Source organism: Cupressus sempervirens, chromosome 3, assembly GCF_028749045.1.
Source record: "Cupressus sempervirens isolate cs-2001-9-10 chromosome 3, ASM2874904v1, whole genome shotgun sequence".
NCBI lineage: Eukaryota > Viridiplantae > Streptophyta > Pinopsida > Cupressales > Cupressaceae > Cupressus > Cupressus sempervirens.
The window spans coordinates 1,048,966,883-1,048,984,842 of NC_143120.1; the positions used below are offsets into that span (position 1 = coordinate 1,048,966,883).

At 35.3% G+C, this 17,960-nt stretch overlaps 1 protein-coding gene across 8 annotated transcripts in view; it reads right to left on the reverse strand.

Annotated features, from left to right (window-relative positions):
- Positions 1 to 17,960, reverse strand: part of TSK (tetratricopeptide repeat (TPR)-containing protein) — a 133,906-nt gene that overhangs the window by 99,474 nt on the left and 16,472 nt on the right. For 4 of the 8 annotated variants that reach the window (XM_089822968.1, XM_089822964.1, XM_089822970.1 and 1 more), the window contains exons 2-11: positions 10,284 to 11,078; positions 9,924 to 10,100; positions 6,310 to 6,401; positions 6,064 to 6,162; positions 5,368 to 5,968; positions 3,733 to 3,882; positions 3,414 to 3,561; positions 3,154 to 3,273; positions 1,288 to 1,388; positions 1,059 to 1,185 (exon numbers count right to left, since the gene is read on the reverse strand). In XM_089822968.1, coding sequence (XP_089679094.1) covers positions 1,059 to 1,185; positions 1,288 to 1,388; positions 3,154 to 3,273; positions 3,414 to 3,561; positions 3,733 to 3,882; positions 5,368 to 5,968; positions 6,064 to 6,162; positions 6,310 to 6,401; positions 9,924 to 10,100; positions 10,284 to 11,078 — 2,410 coding nt within the window. The remainder of the gene's footprint in view (positions 1 to 1,058; positions 1,186 to 1,287; positions 1,389 to 3,153; positions 3,274 to 3,413; positions 3,562 to 3,732; positions 3,883 to 5,367; positions 5,969 to 6,063; positions 6,163 to 6,309; positions 6,402 to 9,923; positions 10,101 to 10,283; positions 11,079 to 17,960) is intronic. The other 4 variants (XM_089822969.1, XM_089822965.1, XM_089822971.1 and 1 more) reach the window with 1 other exon arrangement.

The window sequence follows — 17,960 nt, forward strand, 5'->3', positions numbered from 1 at the left end:
GATATCTCAAATCCTTATATATTTTCGAATGTTCGATAAAAGTGCCGATTTTTTGGCCGAGTTTTTGGCCATTCCGAGTTTTTCAAAAATTTTGAGCTAGCCGAGATATTGCCGAAACCGAGTTTTTCAACTATGTGTGTATGTATATACACATATTGTACGGTGAGATAACAATACCAAATCCAGGGTAAAAAGTTTGGCCAACCACCAAATCTATACCAGCAAAATGTCAAAACACTACGAATAGAAACATACTTGACAAAGTTCCTGCATTTGTTTTAGAATGATTTACTTGTTTAAATATATGATCACTTGCACACCTTTCTTTCCTTGCTTTCATGGGGAGAGGATCTCTCATGAGCCAAACTTCTTAGTCAACGTTTTGCATTATATGAATCAATAAATGATGCATGCTTCCGGTTTATATACATGCACGTGCCTGTATGCATATCATACTCATAAAAGTGTAGCCATCACTAATATAGACTATACAAAGTTCGTAAGCTTTACCCAAGATTAGTAAGCTTTACCCAAGCCTGACTTTGCAATTTTAATTCTAAAACATAAATATCATATAAAGAACACCAACACAGGTCAGAAAGGTTTAATCACGGCACAATGAAATGTGACAAAAAAATTAAAAACTGATTGCGAAGAGCCTGTAAGAGACATTAACAAATATACAAATTTGCATGTCCTATGGCATTTCAGGTGAAATTGAAATCAAGTATTTCATCAAATCATATAAACCATCCTTAGAAATCCATCCACTTATAAATCATAATAATAATGAAAATTAGATCCTCTAAAGTGTTTGCATTTTCTTAGAAATGAAAATAAATAATAACTCCATTCCTGATCATCAGTCTAGAATCCAGGCTAAAGCTATGCATTGAACAACTCAGGAAACATATTTGCATGTGATATAGCACAACGCAAGGAGGACCATCCTTATCTAAAAGAACTTAAAAGCCAAAGCACATTTTCTAGTCGTTCTACAGGCATGCCTCATATATCATATGTCTGTAATATAATTGAAAAGACGAAGACGACATTACCTACGGAATTATGAGACAAATCTAAAAGTGAGAATATCCCAGACTTTCCAAGTGCCTTTATCAAAGGAAACACAGACACGTCATCCAACTCACAATTAGACACCACAACTTCATCTTCTGATACCTGCTATTGAAAATAAGAAAACTAGATTACATTGTTAAATAGGCATTTCTGGAAAGTACATCTAGGAAGCAAAAACACAATTAGAAGAAAGGATGTAGCATGCACCTTCAGGTTATATAGTTTAGTCAAGAGTATTTGATTAGGAATTTGACTGCATTCCTTGCAGGAGATTAAATATTGATCTGCCAATGTTAACCGAACCCAACCTGCAATTGTGCACGTAGGGTTATCTCATCAGCAATACATTTAAGGGTGAAGCACCCTCTAGCGAGATTCCAATGTACATCACAAATTTCTAACCTAGTGGTAGTATATACTGACATTAATGTCACAATAAAGTATCGGTAATCCTAGAAAAGAGGAAATGCAAAAGAATATTAAAAACAACAAAGATGCGAAAGTTAAACTACTAGATAGTTTGAGTTAAGAATTTCAGATGCATGTAACTAATTCAGTTTAATCAATTTTCAAGCAGGTACTTTTTCATATTGTAGAATATTATGTGAGGTCTTATGTCTATCAAAAGTTCAAATATATAGTCCTTTAAGTCAAAAAGAAGATTAGAAAAATTATGTTCAGAATCAATATCATGATTTATATATTTTCATGAATTATCAAGTAGGTGTTATGCTATAATGCCTATTACCATCTGCTACCTGGATAGTTTTTTATGCCAAGCTGATCACCTCAACAATAATAATTATAATCGATAGTGTTTCCATAGTTATAAGGTCTTCATCGTGAGTTGTATCTATATTAATGTTCGGCATTAATTTTAATTGTGCCATGTTGTGCCATTATAGACTTGATCGTTGTATTACATTATTGAGTGGCTTAATTAAAAATATTACCAATTTGATCAATATTATGGATATTATTTTATAATATCATTATTACTGACTGACTGATGAATTAGTGTTTAGTCATTGACATATATGGCTATATTAATATAAATATAATCATTTATATATCACTATTTAATTTATATTTAATTCTATTATGATTTAATATTAAAATTCATTACTAGAGGGGATTACACAAGCATATGGATTGTACTCAAGAATTAATCAATTATAGAGTGCACATCTAATGAATTGATAAGCAACGGTTCACTGAAATAGTACTTACTTTTACATTGTCAATAACTCTCCTAGGCTGAATCAACTGGTGTTCTTGAAGAAACCATGATTTATCTGAATCAAGAATTGCGGCAGGATGATTGACAATCATTGTTTTTTTTATAAATCTTACATAGAAATTTCAAATTATTAAAATAGCTTGTGGCTGCCAAATACTGGCTATTGGACATGGTTGTAGCAAAATTTGATTGAACTTTGGAAACAATTAGAGCGATATATGAAAGTAATTGTCTATATACCATGAACTACTAGGTCTACATTATACAACTGCATTTTCAACCCATACCTAAGGACTGAAATTTCAACTATAGAAGATAACATCTGAAAACACAGGTGACAGCTACCCAAGTACATAGATACAGAACATATAATGGCCAAATCCCACAAAAGAGTAAAATTTTTAAGTAATATGAATAATTAAAGTTCCTTCAGTTAGCCCCATATTGGTGAGAATTGTGAATGCCTAAGCTTGATAATGATTTAAGGGGATAGAGCACTAAATGACTAAAGAGTGCATCAAAAACATCATTGCCTATATCCAATTGATTATTACCATTACACATTAGTAAAAGGCAATTAATGTGATGACTACTAAGTCACTTGAGATGACTATAAAACACAAGTCAATTCCCACAAATTAAAATTCTAATGCAAACGAGTAAGTTGATTATGAATTTCATAATTACCAACTACACAAACATGTTACTAGCACAGAAGCTTTCCATAAAAAGAATGATGGTATTATCTATACATTTCACTATTCCTCAATACGATAACTTAAGGCAACCAGTGATTACAAAGAGTGAAATGACTAAAAGCTAGAAGGAAATACCATTAACGACAGCATCAATTGTATCTCCGGGACTAAGCCTGGATATAAGATCTTTCACCAACCCATCTGACTTATGAGTACTACCATTGTAAATTAGTTCTTGAACAACAGGTTTCAAACCTGCTAAAAGCACTAGTCACTAGAAATGCCAAAAATAACTTATTCAAAATATATGAAGCAGTACGGAAAACTCGATCAAAGTAAGCTAAAACAAAACGTATTCAAAGCGTACATATCAGAAATACTAATGCATAAATCACCTATAGATTTATCCTTGCTACAAACGTGTACACAATATTGGTGCACCACCTCTGACTTCAGCCAACTAATAGTCTTTGAATCATATTGATGTGGTCCCCCTACATCCACTGTAATGGTGGTTTCACCAATCCTAACAGAGATTAAACTCTGCATATCGAATCATTTTAGTTCAGTCCTGCTCAATCTTTGATAATATTTTACTCAGTATTTAAAGAATTCAAAGCAAAAGTACAAAGTGTATTTTATACAGCATAAAAAAATTTCCTAACTTCCATAAAAGATGAAGCAAAGTGTAAATGCAACAGAATGCAATCATACATCTAATCTTCTCGTTGACACGAACCCAGTGGAAGAGTCAACTGCATTCTGAACAGACATTGATAATTCAGTTGCTCCCTTACTTTTTCCAGAATTTCCATCAGCTGAAGTCTGTCCCACCACTTCAGGAGAAATGTGTGTTCCTCTGGCCTATAATAAACAAAGTTAGAGGCCTTCTTGAAACATTATTAAAATTGAATAACTATAGACAAGAAGAATAGGTACTGAGCCCCTAGAACTACTAAGGAAACATCTATGTTACCCCAAGATTCCAGGACGGTGGGATGAGGAAACAGGTTTCCAAGATGTTTTTTTTTCCAAGAGTAGGGGATGGATGTATATATAGGGATATGCATGTATGTATATAGAAATCTGAATTTTCAAATATATTCATGAATTATATAGCATTGTAACATTCAGCATAACAACATTTATAAATCTAATCTCAATGATCATCCGTCAAATTATCATAGAGCATAGCATCAAATGAATCAAATTGAAACATCATAGAATAAGATCATAGGATAGCGTCAAATGAATCAAGGGTGCAAGTTTTATATATGAAGATTTTATTATCACTGCAGCAATGCATCATACAATATCAGAAGACTCAAAGTCTCAAACTTCAAAGTCAAAATCAAAACAAATATAATATGTTGCTGCCCCTAAGTATTGGTCCAAGAATACTAAATACTGCTCAAATTTACAATCTCAATCTGCAGATATTTACCAAAGACTTTCAAAATTCACAAATAACACTGTTCACATTCCAACAGTAGCAAAAGCAAATGATTATTCACTCAATAAAAGAAGTTGTAAATATTTCACAAATTATCTTACATCTTGCCTCTTGCTGCCAGAAATGGCCAGCAGTCCTCAGGGTGGTTAGGAGGCGGCTAGCCACCCCTGGGACGGTCAAAGGTTTACAAAATTTCTGTTGACTGTCCCCAAGTTCCTGGGACGGTTTCTGAAAAGTTCGGTTAATCAGGGACGACTTAGAAACATTTCTATCCATTCCCAACTCACTGAAATGGTTTTTGTTTCAGAAATGGGTGCATGTAGGGTGAAAAAGTGTTTCCAGGTAACACTGGAAAACATTAAAATGCAAGACTCGTTGCCATATTATAACTAAAGTTCAAGACATTCTTGATAATATTTTAAATTCTGACAAACATTAACATGAGTACATGTAACTCACACATACTAAGTGAAAAAACAAAAACTTAAGTTGGCATTGATATTGATTTCTTTGCTATTTTTCTGTACTTAGATACTGTACCCATTACACTATGATAAATACACAATTCTCCCTGAGAAACCTGTTTACAGGTCCAAATTCACAACTGTCGAGGGAATTATTTTAAATAACCCCAAAATTTACCAGAGATACGAGTATTTGACAATAAAGTCTTATAATACATTTAAGGTTTAAACATGTGTACTCTCACCTAAGGTACATTGCAATTGAGTTTACTCCAAAAAGCTGACTGCTTAATTACAGTTTGGTAAATTGCAAACTACTGTAGGAATTAAATATGTAAAATTTACCTATTAATCTCTAGTATAAGATAAGCTTGATACAACACAGAAATGCATGACCCTCTCATAAGCATAAAAAGCTATGAACGAAAGTACCTTTGATGATATCCTTTCAGAAGAATCTGCAGACATGTTATCTCTAAGCTCTAGAATGGAAGTTTTTGCATTTTTGTCTTTCTCCATATGTAGATTGACATGGCTCTTTTTGGAATTATCACTTGACTCCTCATCAGATATAAATATACGGGACCTTTTGCATCCAACTAATTGTTCATTAGTAACAAGCTTTGCAAGACCATTGCCAATTTTCTCCTGAGATTTATTACTTGCCTCAAGACTACTTGAATTATGACAATTTCTTTTCCCCTGCATTTCCTTAATAACTTTTTCTGTCTTAGATCCCTTCTTGCGAAAAGGCACATATCGAGACAATGGAAGGTCGTCCTCATCAAATGCATGAGGCTTGGTTCCTTGACCTGATGTGTTGCCAGCATCATGCCCAAAGAGATGACCACTATCTGCTGTTGTCTCGACAAGGCGAACTGGTGAATCATTTTTAGTCACTCTTTCATCTGATTGGCTTCTAGAATCATTGGATTCACTCTCAGTTTCAGACAGCCGTTCATCATCAGAACACTTTTTGACTTCCCCCTTAGCTATGATTTCTTTTAGTCGTTCAATATCAGGGTCCAATTTCCTACAACACCATGAAACTATCCAAAATATGAATCTCAATTATGCCATTAGTACAGTGAATCATACAAAGCAATCAAAGATAAGGCTTTAACAAACCTTGCCTCTTCAAGATTATCAAATCGTAGCATGTAGCTATAGTGCATATTCTGCAGTGCTGTATACTGTGACGATATTACCTTCCCCTGAACAGCCATTCTGTTAAGGTGGATAAACAAGAAGTCAAATATCTTATTACTTCAAAAAAAAATGTCTCCATTGGACAGTACTTTCATCAAGTGCCAAAGACAATTGTTTATATTTTTCATTTATACAGCAATAAACACTTTTGGCAAATTAACATACTCATAACCCTCTTGATATGCTTCCAGCGCTTCAGTCCATTCACCAGCTGAGTCAAGTGCATTACCAATATTGATTTTTGCAACAGCTTGACCCTGTCAAAATACTTCTATCAAGTTTAAGAAATATACCATGTTTTTGACAATTTAACATGCAATCTAAACAGTTAATTGCAGATATCCTGGGCAGAAACTTCCAAGAGCAATATCCAAGCTCTCTGAAATAAAAGGAAGCTATTAATTCCCACAATTGTGTTGCTTACTTCAATGCAAATAGGTCTCAGTGCTTTGAAATGATGACAGTATCCTGGTTAAATTATTAGTTAAAAGAGCAACCATCCTATCAAAAAGGCTACACCTGGTAGGCAGGTCATTAAAGTCTCAGATGGATACAAGTGTCGGCATAAAAGAATTCAGTATTGCAAGTTAAAAGACAGTTTAAAGTTCAAGCATACTAAATCAATCGCTAGGCATCTAACTGGCTTCATTTGGAGAGTATCTGTTAGGATTTAAAATGTATTAATAAGTATGAAGTGAAGAAAGATGGAGCTAACATGAGAAAGATGTGTGATGCATCAAGAATGTGCATATCATATTAGACTAAATAGTGAGGAGTTCAAAATAGTAACAAACAAAAGATGTCCCAGAGTCCATCCTATTATTTGTAGCATACTGAATGAAAGATAACAACCCAAGTAGATGAAAAACAACCTACTTATGAAGCATCAACTTAATATATATTTACTCTGTTCCATGAAGTTTCCAGAAAGAGGATATCAAGAGACAGTGGGATGCATTTTCAAACAGCAGAGAGTAGGAGGCACTTTTAGGGGACATCAAAGAACAACAATCAAAAGAAAAGGGAAATTCTTTAATAAACAGGAATTTTCAACCATTTAAACTACAAAATATCCATCATATGGATTATGGGACCATATTACATGACATCAGAACTGTATTGTAAATTTGCATGAGAGCCAACACACCAATTAACATAATTTCATTGCTTTTATTCTCAATGTGCACATATGTTATACAAAAATTACAACATTGCAAAAGGCTAGAAATTACAACAACATGATGAAAAGAACATTGAAAACCTGCCATTGCACCTAATCTTCATCTGGTAACACTGCATCAAATCAGAGTCTCAGTCTAGATTTTTCATTAGTTTTAATATATTAATTTTCAGGATATTTAGAAGAGGGTATTAAATATTTAGCTTTCCCAACTTTGGATCTCAGGGGACTGAATGAGCAGAGTTTCTTCTGACCTTGTGAGAGCAGGGCAAAAAATCCAGAAACACTTGAGAATACAATAAACCTGCAAACACAAAAAAGAAAGCAAGACGCTAGAAGCAAGTCTGAGACATATACCCTGCAGATAAGACCTCAACTAAAATCATGTCCTCTCTTTCATAACAAGATAGCAATCACTTCACTACCAGCCAGCCAATAGAAAGTTTCTCACTTAAGCTTCAAACAAAAGATGAGAGTTAATAATAGAATTAGGGAAAAAGCATAAAGCAAGACTTGATAAAGCATGTTTTTTTCTATTTTTCTTGTTCTTTTTGTTTCTTTTTTCCCCAATTTGATGATTTTTGGACTGCTATACCACATTGGGACAGCCTGAAATGTCAGGATGTGGCCCAACCATCAGGATAGACAGCTCGGAAGATGTCACCCAACCTTCACAAGGATGCTCATCCACCCCCTGCTGACTATTCGCATTTTAAGGTATCCCAAAAATATTTCCTGAACTCTTCCAGACAATGCACAGCCCCACACACATTTACTAACTGTCCCCACATCCCAGGGACAGGAATACAGGATTTCCCTTGGTATTATGTCTGGCTATAACATTGAAAAATTATGAATAGAGACCTTTGGAGAAAGCTCCAATCGGGTTAACTTAGCTAAGATGGTGACATCATGAATTCGATCTCTCATTAAGTGCATTGCATCATTAAAAAATTTGGAAATGAAAATATCAAACCTCTAGTCATGGTCATATCCACAATGTTAAATGAAACTAATTCTTTTAAAGGTTAGTAAAAATGCATTGGAGACTAAAAGTTCATCTCATTGTTTGCATTCTAAAGAGAGTGTGGTGTAGATTTTGGAAATAGTGGAAATTGATAAGTAGGAGATAATTTCCACAGCTAGTCAAATTGTGGAAATCCTGATAGCAATATCACAATAGTGGAAATACCAATGTCAATTGTCATATCCATTATTCTTGTAGAGATCAGTTATTTCTGCTTTAGCAAAGGCAAAAAGAACTGGAAAATGAATATACATATGTCAAATTCATTAATATCCACTTGGAATGCCAAAGAACCACCTAAAGGAGACAACAGACTTCAGGAAGCAATAAGCACAAGTTCAACAGGTGTATCTCTATTGCAGATAATGGGATAGTGAGGGGTCAATGCAAGAGTATTTTACAATGTCATATCTTTTGAAGCTTTTATAGATCCTGAAAAATTGGGAACATGTCCTTCAGCATCTAAAGAGCTTAACTCTTTAGCAATAGAAAGATTCTTTTCTTTTCAGGCCTATTAGGCTTGTATATGAGAAAAGTAGTGGATACATTCAGCCCAAGATAACTCAAGAACCATTCCCTCTATTTCTTGGGAAAATAACCATATGCATAAGCAATAAGTGAGAGTCACGGTTTATTAACAGAAAGGGAAATCAGCTGTTTGAAGATTTGAAAAATTAATAGGATATAAAATGTTAGTCATCATGGCATTGTCCTTTATAAAAGTTTTCTTATTGTTATTTTTCCTTAGATAAATTGATTTCTAAATTGTTGTTATTACAATTTGTCATAATTTGTTCTCCAACATCTATGTTCCACCTAGATTTTTGGACAGGAACAGAAGGAAATGAGGAGATTGTTGTTATCACAATTTATCATAAATTATCCTCCAACACCTATGTTCCACATAGATTTTGGAACAGGAACGGCAGGAAAAGGGGATATAAATTTCCAGGAGAGCAGGGGACAAGAGGCCTCTTTTTACAAGATGGCAATTAAAAAAGGGAAACTTTAACATTTTAGAAAATTTTCAAATATTTATATGTTAAGGGGATTCATAATATTTTCTATAGAACAATTAATGAAACACTAGAGCTGAATTGACAATTATTTGCTCGACATACTGACAAAAAACATTTCAATGTTTAATCATGGAGTTTCCATCACCAATATGCATTATCTGATAATCTTCCAGCCATTAACACAGAATCAGCATAAAATCAAGACATGACTAAGAGAATCGTGTTTGTAATGAATATCTTATAATAATAATTCACAGCTCACACGTCCACTTTGATCCTGTATTAGTGCTTCACATACTGACTTCAAAAAGAAATACTTGATGATGATGGATCATGTAGTATGATCCGAAACATTGATAAGAAAAAAAATTACACAAAGTGTAACCCACAAATGTAAATACCTTCATGGAAAGTGGAAACTACATAAATATAGTATTAGCTTTTATTTTAACTTCACATGTTGGTAGCTTGATATTTTCACATAGACAAATATTTTAAAGCTAAGAGTGTATATAAATCAGCCATTATAAAACAAAAGAAATGCAAAACCTACTTCAAGATTGTGAATGGCCCTGCTGGCCTTCCAACTTTTCATGTACCATTTTTTTGCTTTATCAAATTTGCGGAGGTTATAGTAAGCCTCTCCAATATCTCCAAATGTATCGCTTAGTTTCTCCATGTCCCTCAGCTTTGTCACCACATTTTTTGCTTTTTTGGCATATTCACAATGCTAACACAGAAGCAATAAGATAACATCAATCCATGCTGATAGTAAATGGAGAAATATGAGAAAAGACTAAAATTGGTCTATCAGTTACATCATAATATTTTGCCCAACATCATCAAAAAATTGTCAAGTGCATCATTGCACACCCTATAAACCAGAAGTGAAAAATCAGACAAGCAACAGTACCTTGGTCCATGCTTCAATATTCACTGCAAGCTCAATTAATTGTTTCAGAAACTTGTGCAGCTGAATCTGATTCGTTCTATGAGAGCCCAATACTTTGCTCGTGTTACGCTCAAGCTTTTTCAGCTGCTGTTCTTCTTGAATCAGTTCACTCATTATCTTTTGAGCTTCTTCAGTACTTTCAATATTCAATCTGACATTTTCCACTAGGGCATCTTCATCCTCCAATTTACTTGCAATCCTCAGAGCTCTTTTATAGGATGAAAGTGCATCATCATACTTATGCAATTTATAATGAATTAAACCAAGGTTGATGAGACCTTTGGCCTCCCCTTGAGGATGGGGAATATTTTGACATATTCGGATATCAATATTAATATGTTCCTTTGCCTTTTCCCACTCTCTAAGCTCTATGTAAATTCGACCTAGATTATGATGAAGCCTTGACCTCCCATCATCATTGTCTGCAACCTCTTCATTGTCACATATCCTTAAACCATCATGCAAAACCCTCTCTGCCTCATTGTAATCTTCCAAGTAAATTTTAAGCAAACCCATATTATTATATGCATCCACAAGCTCCTTGACAAAGGATGGGGAATTTCTATTTGAGGGATTCTCTTTTAAAGTGCGAGCTAATTCCAATGACATCTTCACATATTTCTTTGCCTTTTTAAGTGCAAATGTATTATCTTCATTTTTTTCATAAATATCACAGTAAGTCCTACCAAGCTGTGTACTAGCCCGCTGCTGCTCCACAAGCTCATCCACCTTTTGAGCAAACTGCAGATGTTTTTTCTGCACAAGTATATAAATCATTCGGTTAAATATTTGTGATTAGAAAGGACGGAGAGAGGAGCAAAGACTTTTACCAATACTTAATACCTACCATACAGGTAATATACTCAACATATTTGAACAACATTCCTTTATGAAATATTAATCTAAAATGTGAAAGGAAATCATGTGGCTGTTGGGAAAGCTTGGGATGATAAAATTTACAATTTTTCTGGATATTAATTACCAAGTACACAGTAAAACATTCAAATTAAAAAAAGAGAAGAGAAGGGAATTAATTATTGATTGCTTTCTATAAGAATTTTTTCTTATGTACTTGCATCCATCACTTCAAAAAAGGTTAAAACATGTTACCACAGGTTTTGAGAACAGGTGGATGGGGAAACTAGTTTCTGGGATGATTTTTAGACCCAGAGCAGAAGGAGGCAAGGATTGCAATAGGGACACCTATAAGAAAAAAAGGAAAATTTTTAAATATATAGAGAAGTTTAAAATATTCATATGACAACATGGATAAAGCATGTTTATATACATTATAGAAACTTTACACATGATGATTGTGTTAAATGATTTAAGTTGAGATTTCAAGTGAGAGTAGAAATCAAAATTACTATCAAAATTCAAGCATTAAGTTTATGGGCAGCCAGGAGACTGTTAAATTATGGATCTTCTGCAAATGTTTACTTTTCTATATATGATTCTATTTGGGCAGATTGCTAGAAGAGCAGACTTATAGATTTCGGTGTGTCTTCTAATCTGCAATCTAGCCCTCCCTTATAGCTAACTCAAGGGGCATGTTCATTGAATGTACATGTCCATTGAATGGACATGTCCCTCTCTAGGTTGGCCTATTTAACAACATAATTGTTTCCTCAAGATTGGTGCCCATTCCAAGAGTTACTAATGGTTAGCAACTAACTAACCACATTAGTAAATAAGAAGGCTTATAAAAGCCACAAGGAAGATGCCAATCTATCAAGAAGGAACAATATGTTCTAACAAACAATACTTAAGGGAACTCATGCATCTAGATCAGACTGATCTGAAAATCAGAACACTTATCTTATCAAAGTTACAAGGAATTAACAGAGACAACATAGTAACACGGGGACACGTCCCCTCCATTTTTGGGGGCCGCACCCGAGATGGGGACACACTCAAGACGAGGGGATGATGTCCTTGAGTCCCTAGTGGCACCACCAAATCGTCGTCGAGAGGGGGCATCCCCGTTAGGGATGTGGGGGAAAAGGATGTGTCCCTCGACACAGTTGGGGACGGTAGGCTGTCCCTTGGCTTTTGACATGAATAAGTGCAAAAAAAAAGATTAAAAAAGGTTTTGTTATAATATTTTTTAATGTTTGCTAACCCTAGGGTATATGGGGCCCATGTAGAAGTTGAAATCCCATTAAATCTCTTTATTTTCTCATTTCCATTCATTCCATGGTTTTCTAACTTTTGCGACAGCAACAAGAAGAAGAGTGAAGAGCTCATAGAAGGGTGATTATTTGAGTGAAGAGTGTGTGGAAGGCAAAAAGGAGTAAGAAGGAGCAAGAAGAAGAGGAGAAGCAAAACTTTTCAGCTTGCTTAAGAAATTTGTGAAGCAAAAGGTAGGGTTTTTCATGGTTTTTTAATTTTATTTTTTGATTTTTCAAGTCAAGATCATTGTTTTTGTTTATAGTTTGTAGCTTTTAGTTCTTAGTTGAATTTAATTTCTAGATTTTAGTAGATGTTTCTTGTTTCATTTCCAATTTTTTATTTCGTTTAAATGTTACTTTAATAAAATAGTTATTTTGAAGAAGGGCATAGGCTGAAAGCATGTATTTATTTTAGTTTTTTTTTTTCATTTTTGAGATGCAGTGTGAAAATGAGCTCTCAAAGTCATGACTCAAGAGGGTCAAATCACATTGAAGGTGAGATGATTTTAGAGGCACACTCTCATAGCAGCCAAGAAGATTATAACCCTGAGGCTAAGCATGATGAAGAGAATAAAGAAACAAATACAGATCAACAGATAATTGGCCACCCGGTCAACCAGCTACAAATTGCCCCTCCACTCTTTTGGAAAAGTGGACTAGGGGTAGTTATGACTCTATATCTCCTCTCAGAGAGTTTGCAACAAGGATAACTGCACAGACAATTGCAAGTGGTGGTACAAAGAAGTGGAAATGTAACTTTTGTAAGACAAAATGGTTTGGGAGCATCACTAGAGTGAATGCATATTTCTTCTTTTGGACAAGAAAAGGTGTGGGTGCATGTAAGTTCTTAATGAAATCGAAAATTTGCATTACAAAATTGAGTTCACCAATCTTCGGGGTTGTCCAGATGACTTGGGCATTGAGGTACCTACCACCTTGACTGGTAGGCAACAAATTCAGAGTCTTCAAAAGGCTTATGAGCAGGGGCAACCATGTTTTTCTACTCCTAGTCCTAGGGATAGACCACAACAAAGACCTACGGCTACATCATTTGCAGGGTGAGCTCAAGTCCTGCTTCTGCATCTAGTGCTATGCCTGAAGCACAAGCCAACAAGGGGAAAAGAAAGGTGTCATCTGAAAGTAACCCCATCGTTGATTTATTTAATGTCAACCTGAGAGATGAGATAGAGGAGGCCATTGGTAGATTTCTTGTTTCCAATGGCATACCTCTTCATGTGACACAGTCTCCTTATTATAAGGAGATGATGCAGCTAGTGGTAGGGGGAGGAGGACCGTCATTTGTGCCACGGACATTAGGAACCGTCCACTCATCAATATCATCATTACATACACAGAGGGGCCATTTTTTTCTCAGGGCTATTGATTGTTTAGGGCATCAAAAGGATGCTGATTTTCAGTTTCATATACTTTAGGATGCTATTGAGTAGGTTGGGCCACATAATGCAGTCCAAGTAGTAACAAATGCAGCACCTCTGTGTACAGCTGCAAGGAGACTTTTGAGAAAGCTTACAGACATATTTGGTGGACTCCATGTTGTGTGCGTCTCATGAACAATGCACTAAAGGACATGGGGAAGATTCCCTAGATTAAGGGAGTAATGACTGATGCTAGAGATGTACAGATGTTTATCTGCAATCACCACATATAACATGCCCTTTTTAAGAGCTTTGCAAGGAAGTAGTTCCTGACACCAGTTAAGACCCAATATGCATCCTACTTCATTCTTTTGGAGAGAATGGTTGAGTCGCAAGAGCCATTGCAACTCGTGGTTATGACAAATGAGTGGAATAGGTGGGATGGTTCCAAGACAAAGCAGGGGTTGAGGGTGAAAGAGATAGTGAAGAGCAATGTATTTTGGAGTGATGCAAAATACATTGTCTCTTTCATCACTCTAGTTTTCCAGGTCATCAACTATGGGGATGCGGATGTGGCTACTCTTAGAAATGTGTACAAGTGCATTGATGCTATGCTTGGCCAAATGAGGGCAGTTGTGCAAGAGAGTGACCCGAGTTTAGCATTTTACACTTAACACATTCAACCTATTATTAAGTGTAGATGGGACAGCCTCCACACTCCCTTACATATGGCTTCTTATGCATTGAATCTGAAGTTGTACATGCCTAGGCCAAGGAGAGTTACACCACTGAATGATGATGAGGTAATCTATTATCAATATCGAATTTAGTACACTTGCACTTATGAATATTTAATTTGCTAACTTACTGATGTTAAAATTTGAATTTCAAGTGAAGGAAGGATTATTCAAGTGCATTGACAGGACTTATGACATTGAAACAGCAAGGAAGGTCTGCATTGAGTAGACCAAATTTGCTACTCTTAGGGGCTATCCAACTAGAGCAAAGGCCAACATAAAACAATCGCACAAGAGGATCCTATGTTTTGGTGGAATTGTCATGGACCCAAATCAACAACTACCACACAAGCTATCTGTCTCCTATCTCAGGTTTCATGTTCTTCGACTTTAGAACCTTTAATTTTCACTTTCAAATTTCAATTTCACTTTTACTTTAGTCTTTTAGTCATGAATTTCAATTTCAATTTTCTGATTCTCATACTAGTCATTTGATTGTTACAATGTTATCTTAGGTATCTAGTTCTTCAACTTCTGAGAGGAACTGGACTACTTATAGCTTCATCCACTCTCTTAAGAGGAACAAACTTACCTCTAAGAAAGCAAAAAAGCTAGTGGTTGTACATTGTGTCTTTCGTATCAAAGATCACAAGACACGTGTACAAGGAGAGCCTTGCAGCACGATGGGATGTAGAGCCAGAGGAGCCCTTACAAATTGATGAGGAAGTAAATACTTCTAATGCTGGGTTGGTTTGTATTCCTCTCACGGCTCTTACCCTTGAAGAGGCTCAGAGTTTGGAGGATGAGTTTGTTGAGCCGGACCCTCAAGTTGACATGGATGATTAAAGGCCTCTAAGAAGCCTCTACTGCATTTTGGCAGCCTTCGGGCCTTTAGTACTTGACATTTTGTCTTTTGATTTTGTAGTTTGTACTTGAGACTTGGATATTATCATATTTGTCATTTGAAGTTTGAAACATTGAACATTGAACATTTGTGATCATATCATGGTTGTTGCTATTTGATGTAATTAAGTTTATGATGTCATTGAGTGATTGATGATATAATGATACTCATACTTTGATGCCATTTCAATCTTTAATCTTTGATTATTTTAATTTTAAGTTATTTGATAGAAGTTAGAATTTAGATCTCCTTCATTGTTCATTGTTCAATGTTCAATGCAATGTGAAACTAACCTAGCAATAGAGGTCTTCATGAACTTATACTTCATATTTATGTCTTATATTGTTATACATTTTTTCATAATTGGTATTTTAAGTATCATATGTATAATACATACTATATATACATATTTGCCATAAACCTTAATGCCTTGCGTTACATATTAAAATGACAATACTCCTGACATGACACAATATTCTAGTTCATTCGCTGCATATGAGGTTTTTCGTTGTCACATACGACATTTTTTTTTCTCCAAAGCCTTCACAATTGTGGTCTTTTCTGTCAAAGTCTTCTAGTGCAGCAATTTCCAATCACTGGATAAGTTTTTTATGTTGTAACTTGATTCGATTGCCCGTGATTATCACATTGAACCACCTTTGAAGCAATATGCTCCATTTGGACCAATCCCCTCTTATTAGTGATGTTATCTCCATTCTTAATCTTCCCGTCTTGCATTCTCCTAATTGTTTTTTCAAAAGGAATTCAATAATGTTTTGAAAGAGGATATGAAGCAGGAGCATCTTGGGTGTAAGGGCAATCTTGCATCACCCAAAAATATTTCTATTTCAACTTTCTTGTTTTTGTGTTTTTCACAAGGCCTATTCCTGTACAAAGTTACTACTTGTGGGAGCTTCCTAGTTTTAGTAAGTTCGTATTATGTGCTCAAATTGTTCTAATCTCATATATGGAGGTTCATCTTTGACATATCAGCCTATTGCATGAGTTTATATTGTCATGTCACATGTGTTGGAGCAATTATTGTAGATTTTTGGTATGAATTTTGGCTATCCAAACTTCATGTCCAACTATAAAGGTCTAAATGGCTCCGAAATGAGACAAAATCTTGGCTGATGGACGCTTGCGCAGTTAATTGTTGTACATTGCTAGCCGAGGATTCTGAAATGGGGTTATAATAGCCCATTGGGTCAACGGTTTGTTAATTATGGTCTCTAAAAGTGGACCCATCCAAAAATGTAATTTGTAAATTGTCTTGAGTCAATCTTATGTAATAAAGTGTAATGAAATATTATGGTATGAGGTTGGTCGACCTCAAGGGTTAGAACTTAGTGTCTAGAACCTTCTTGAGAAGTAAAAAGTGTCTATATAAGGAAGGCCTATAGGTTATCTAGGGTTGTTCTAGGTGATAGTACAGCTCTATATTGTAGACTGTTGTAAGGAAGGCGATAATAAGAAGCCCATATTATATTCTCACAATTTGTGTTCCATATTTCTGTTGTTTGTTGTGGTATTAAGGGGAGCACCCTTCATCAAGTGGTATCAGAGCAAAATTTCTTGATTGTGTAAACAGATTGCCAATTGGGAGGCACTTTGCACGCAAGACTGTGGTTTGGGCTAAGTGTGTGGACAAATCACCAGTAGTGAGACAGTTTGCACAAGGGTTAAGCGAAAGTGCAAAAATGTCTCTAGGAAGAGAGCGTAGTGGAAGAGTCGTAGGTGTTACACTTGAGGGTTTTAGAGCCCTCCAAAGACCAATGCAAGCATTGGAAAAACTAATGCATAGAGGAATAAATCTTGTCGTAAGAGATGAAAGTAAGGATGAAGAAGAAGGAAATGTTGAAGAAGAGGCAATTATGAACCCAGAAGAAGAGAGACTTTTCAAGGCCATCTCCAAGATTGGAAAAAAAATCAAGTTTGAGTTTCCCACATTTTCGAGAAAGCTTAACCCAAACGAGTTGAATGATTGGATTAATGAATTGGAGGAATACTTTGAGTATGAAGATATTGAGGATCCTAATAGGGTCAAGTTTGTCAAGGCAAAACTGAAGGGTCATGCGAAGATTGCTTTCAAGACAAGGGAAGGATTGTACAAATGGTTAGTCATGCCTTTTGGGCTAACCAATGCACCGAGCACTTTCATGAGACTCATGAATGAGGTACTAAAGGAGTTTCGAAGTGAGTTTGTCATTGTTTACCTAGATGACATTTGGATCTTTAGTAAGACATTGAAGGAGCATTTGATGCACATTCTTAAGGTGTTTGGTAAGTTGAGGGAGGAAAAGTTGCTGATGAATTTGAAGAAGTGTAATTTTTGTGAAGAAGGAATTGGCGTACTTGGGATTTGTACTATAGACAGAAGGTCTAAAAATGGACCCTAAGAAAGTGAAGTTTGTTCTCGAATGGCCTAATCCATGGAGTCCAACAAAGGT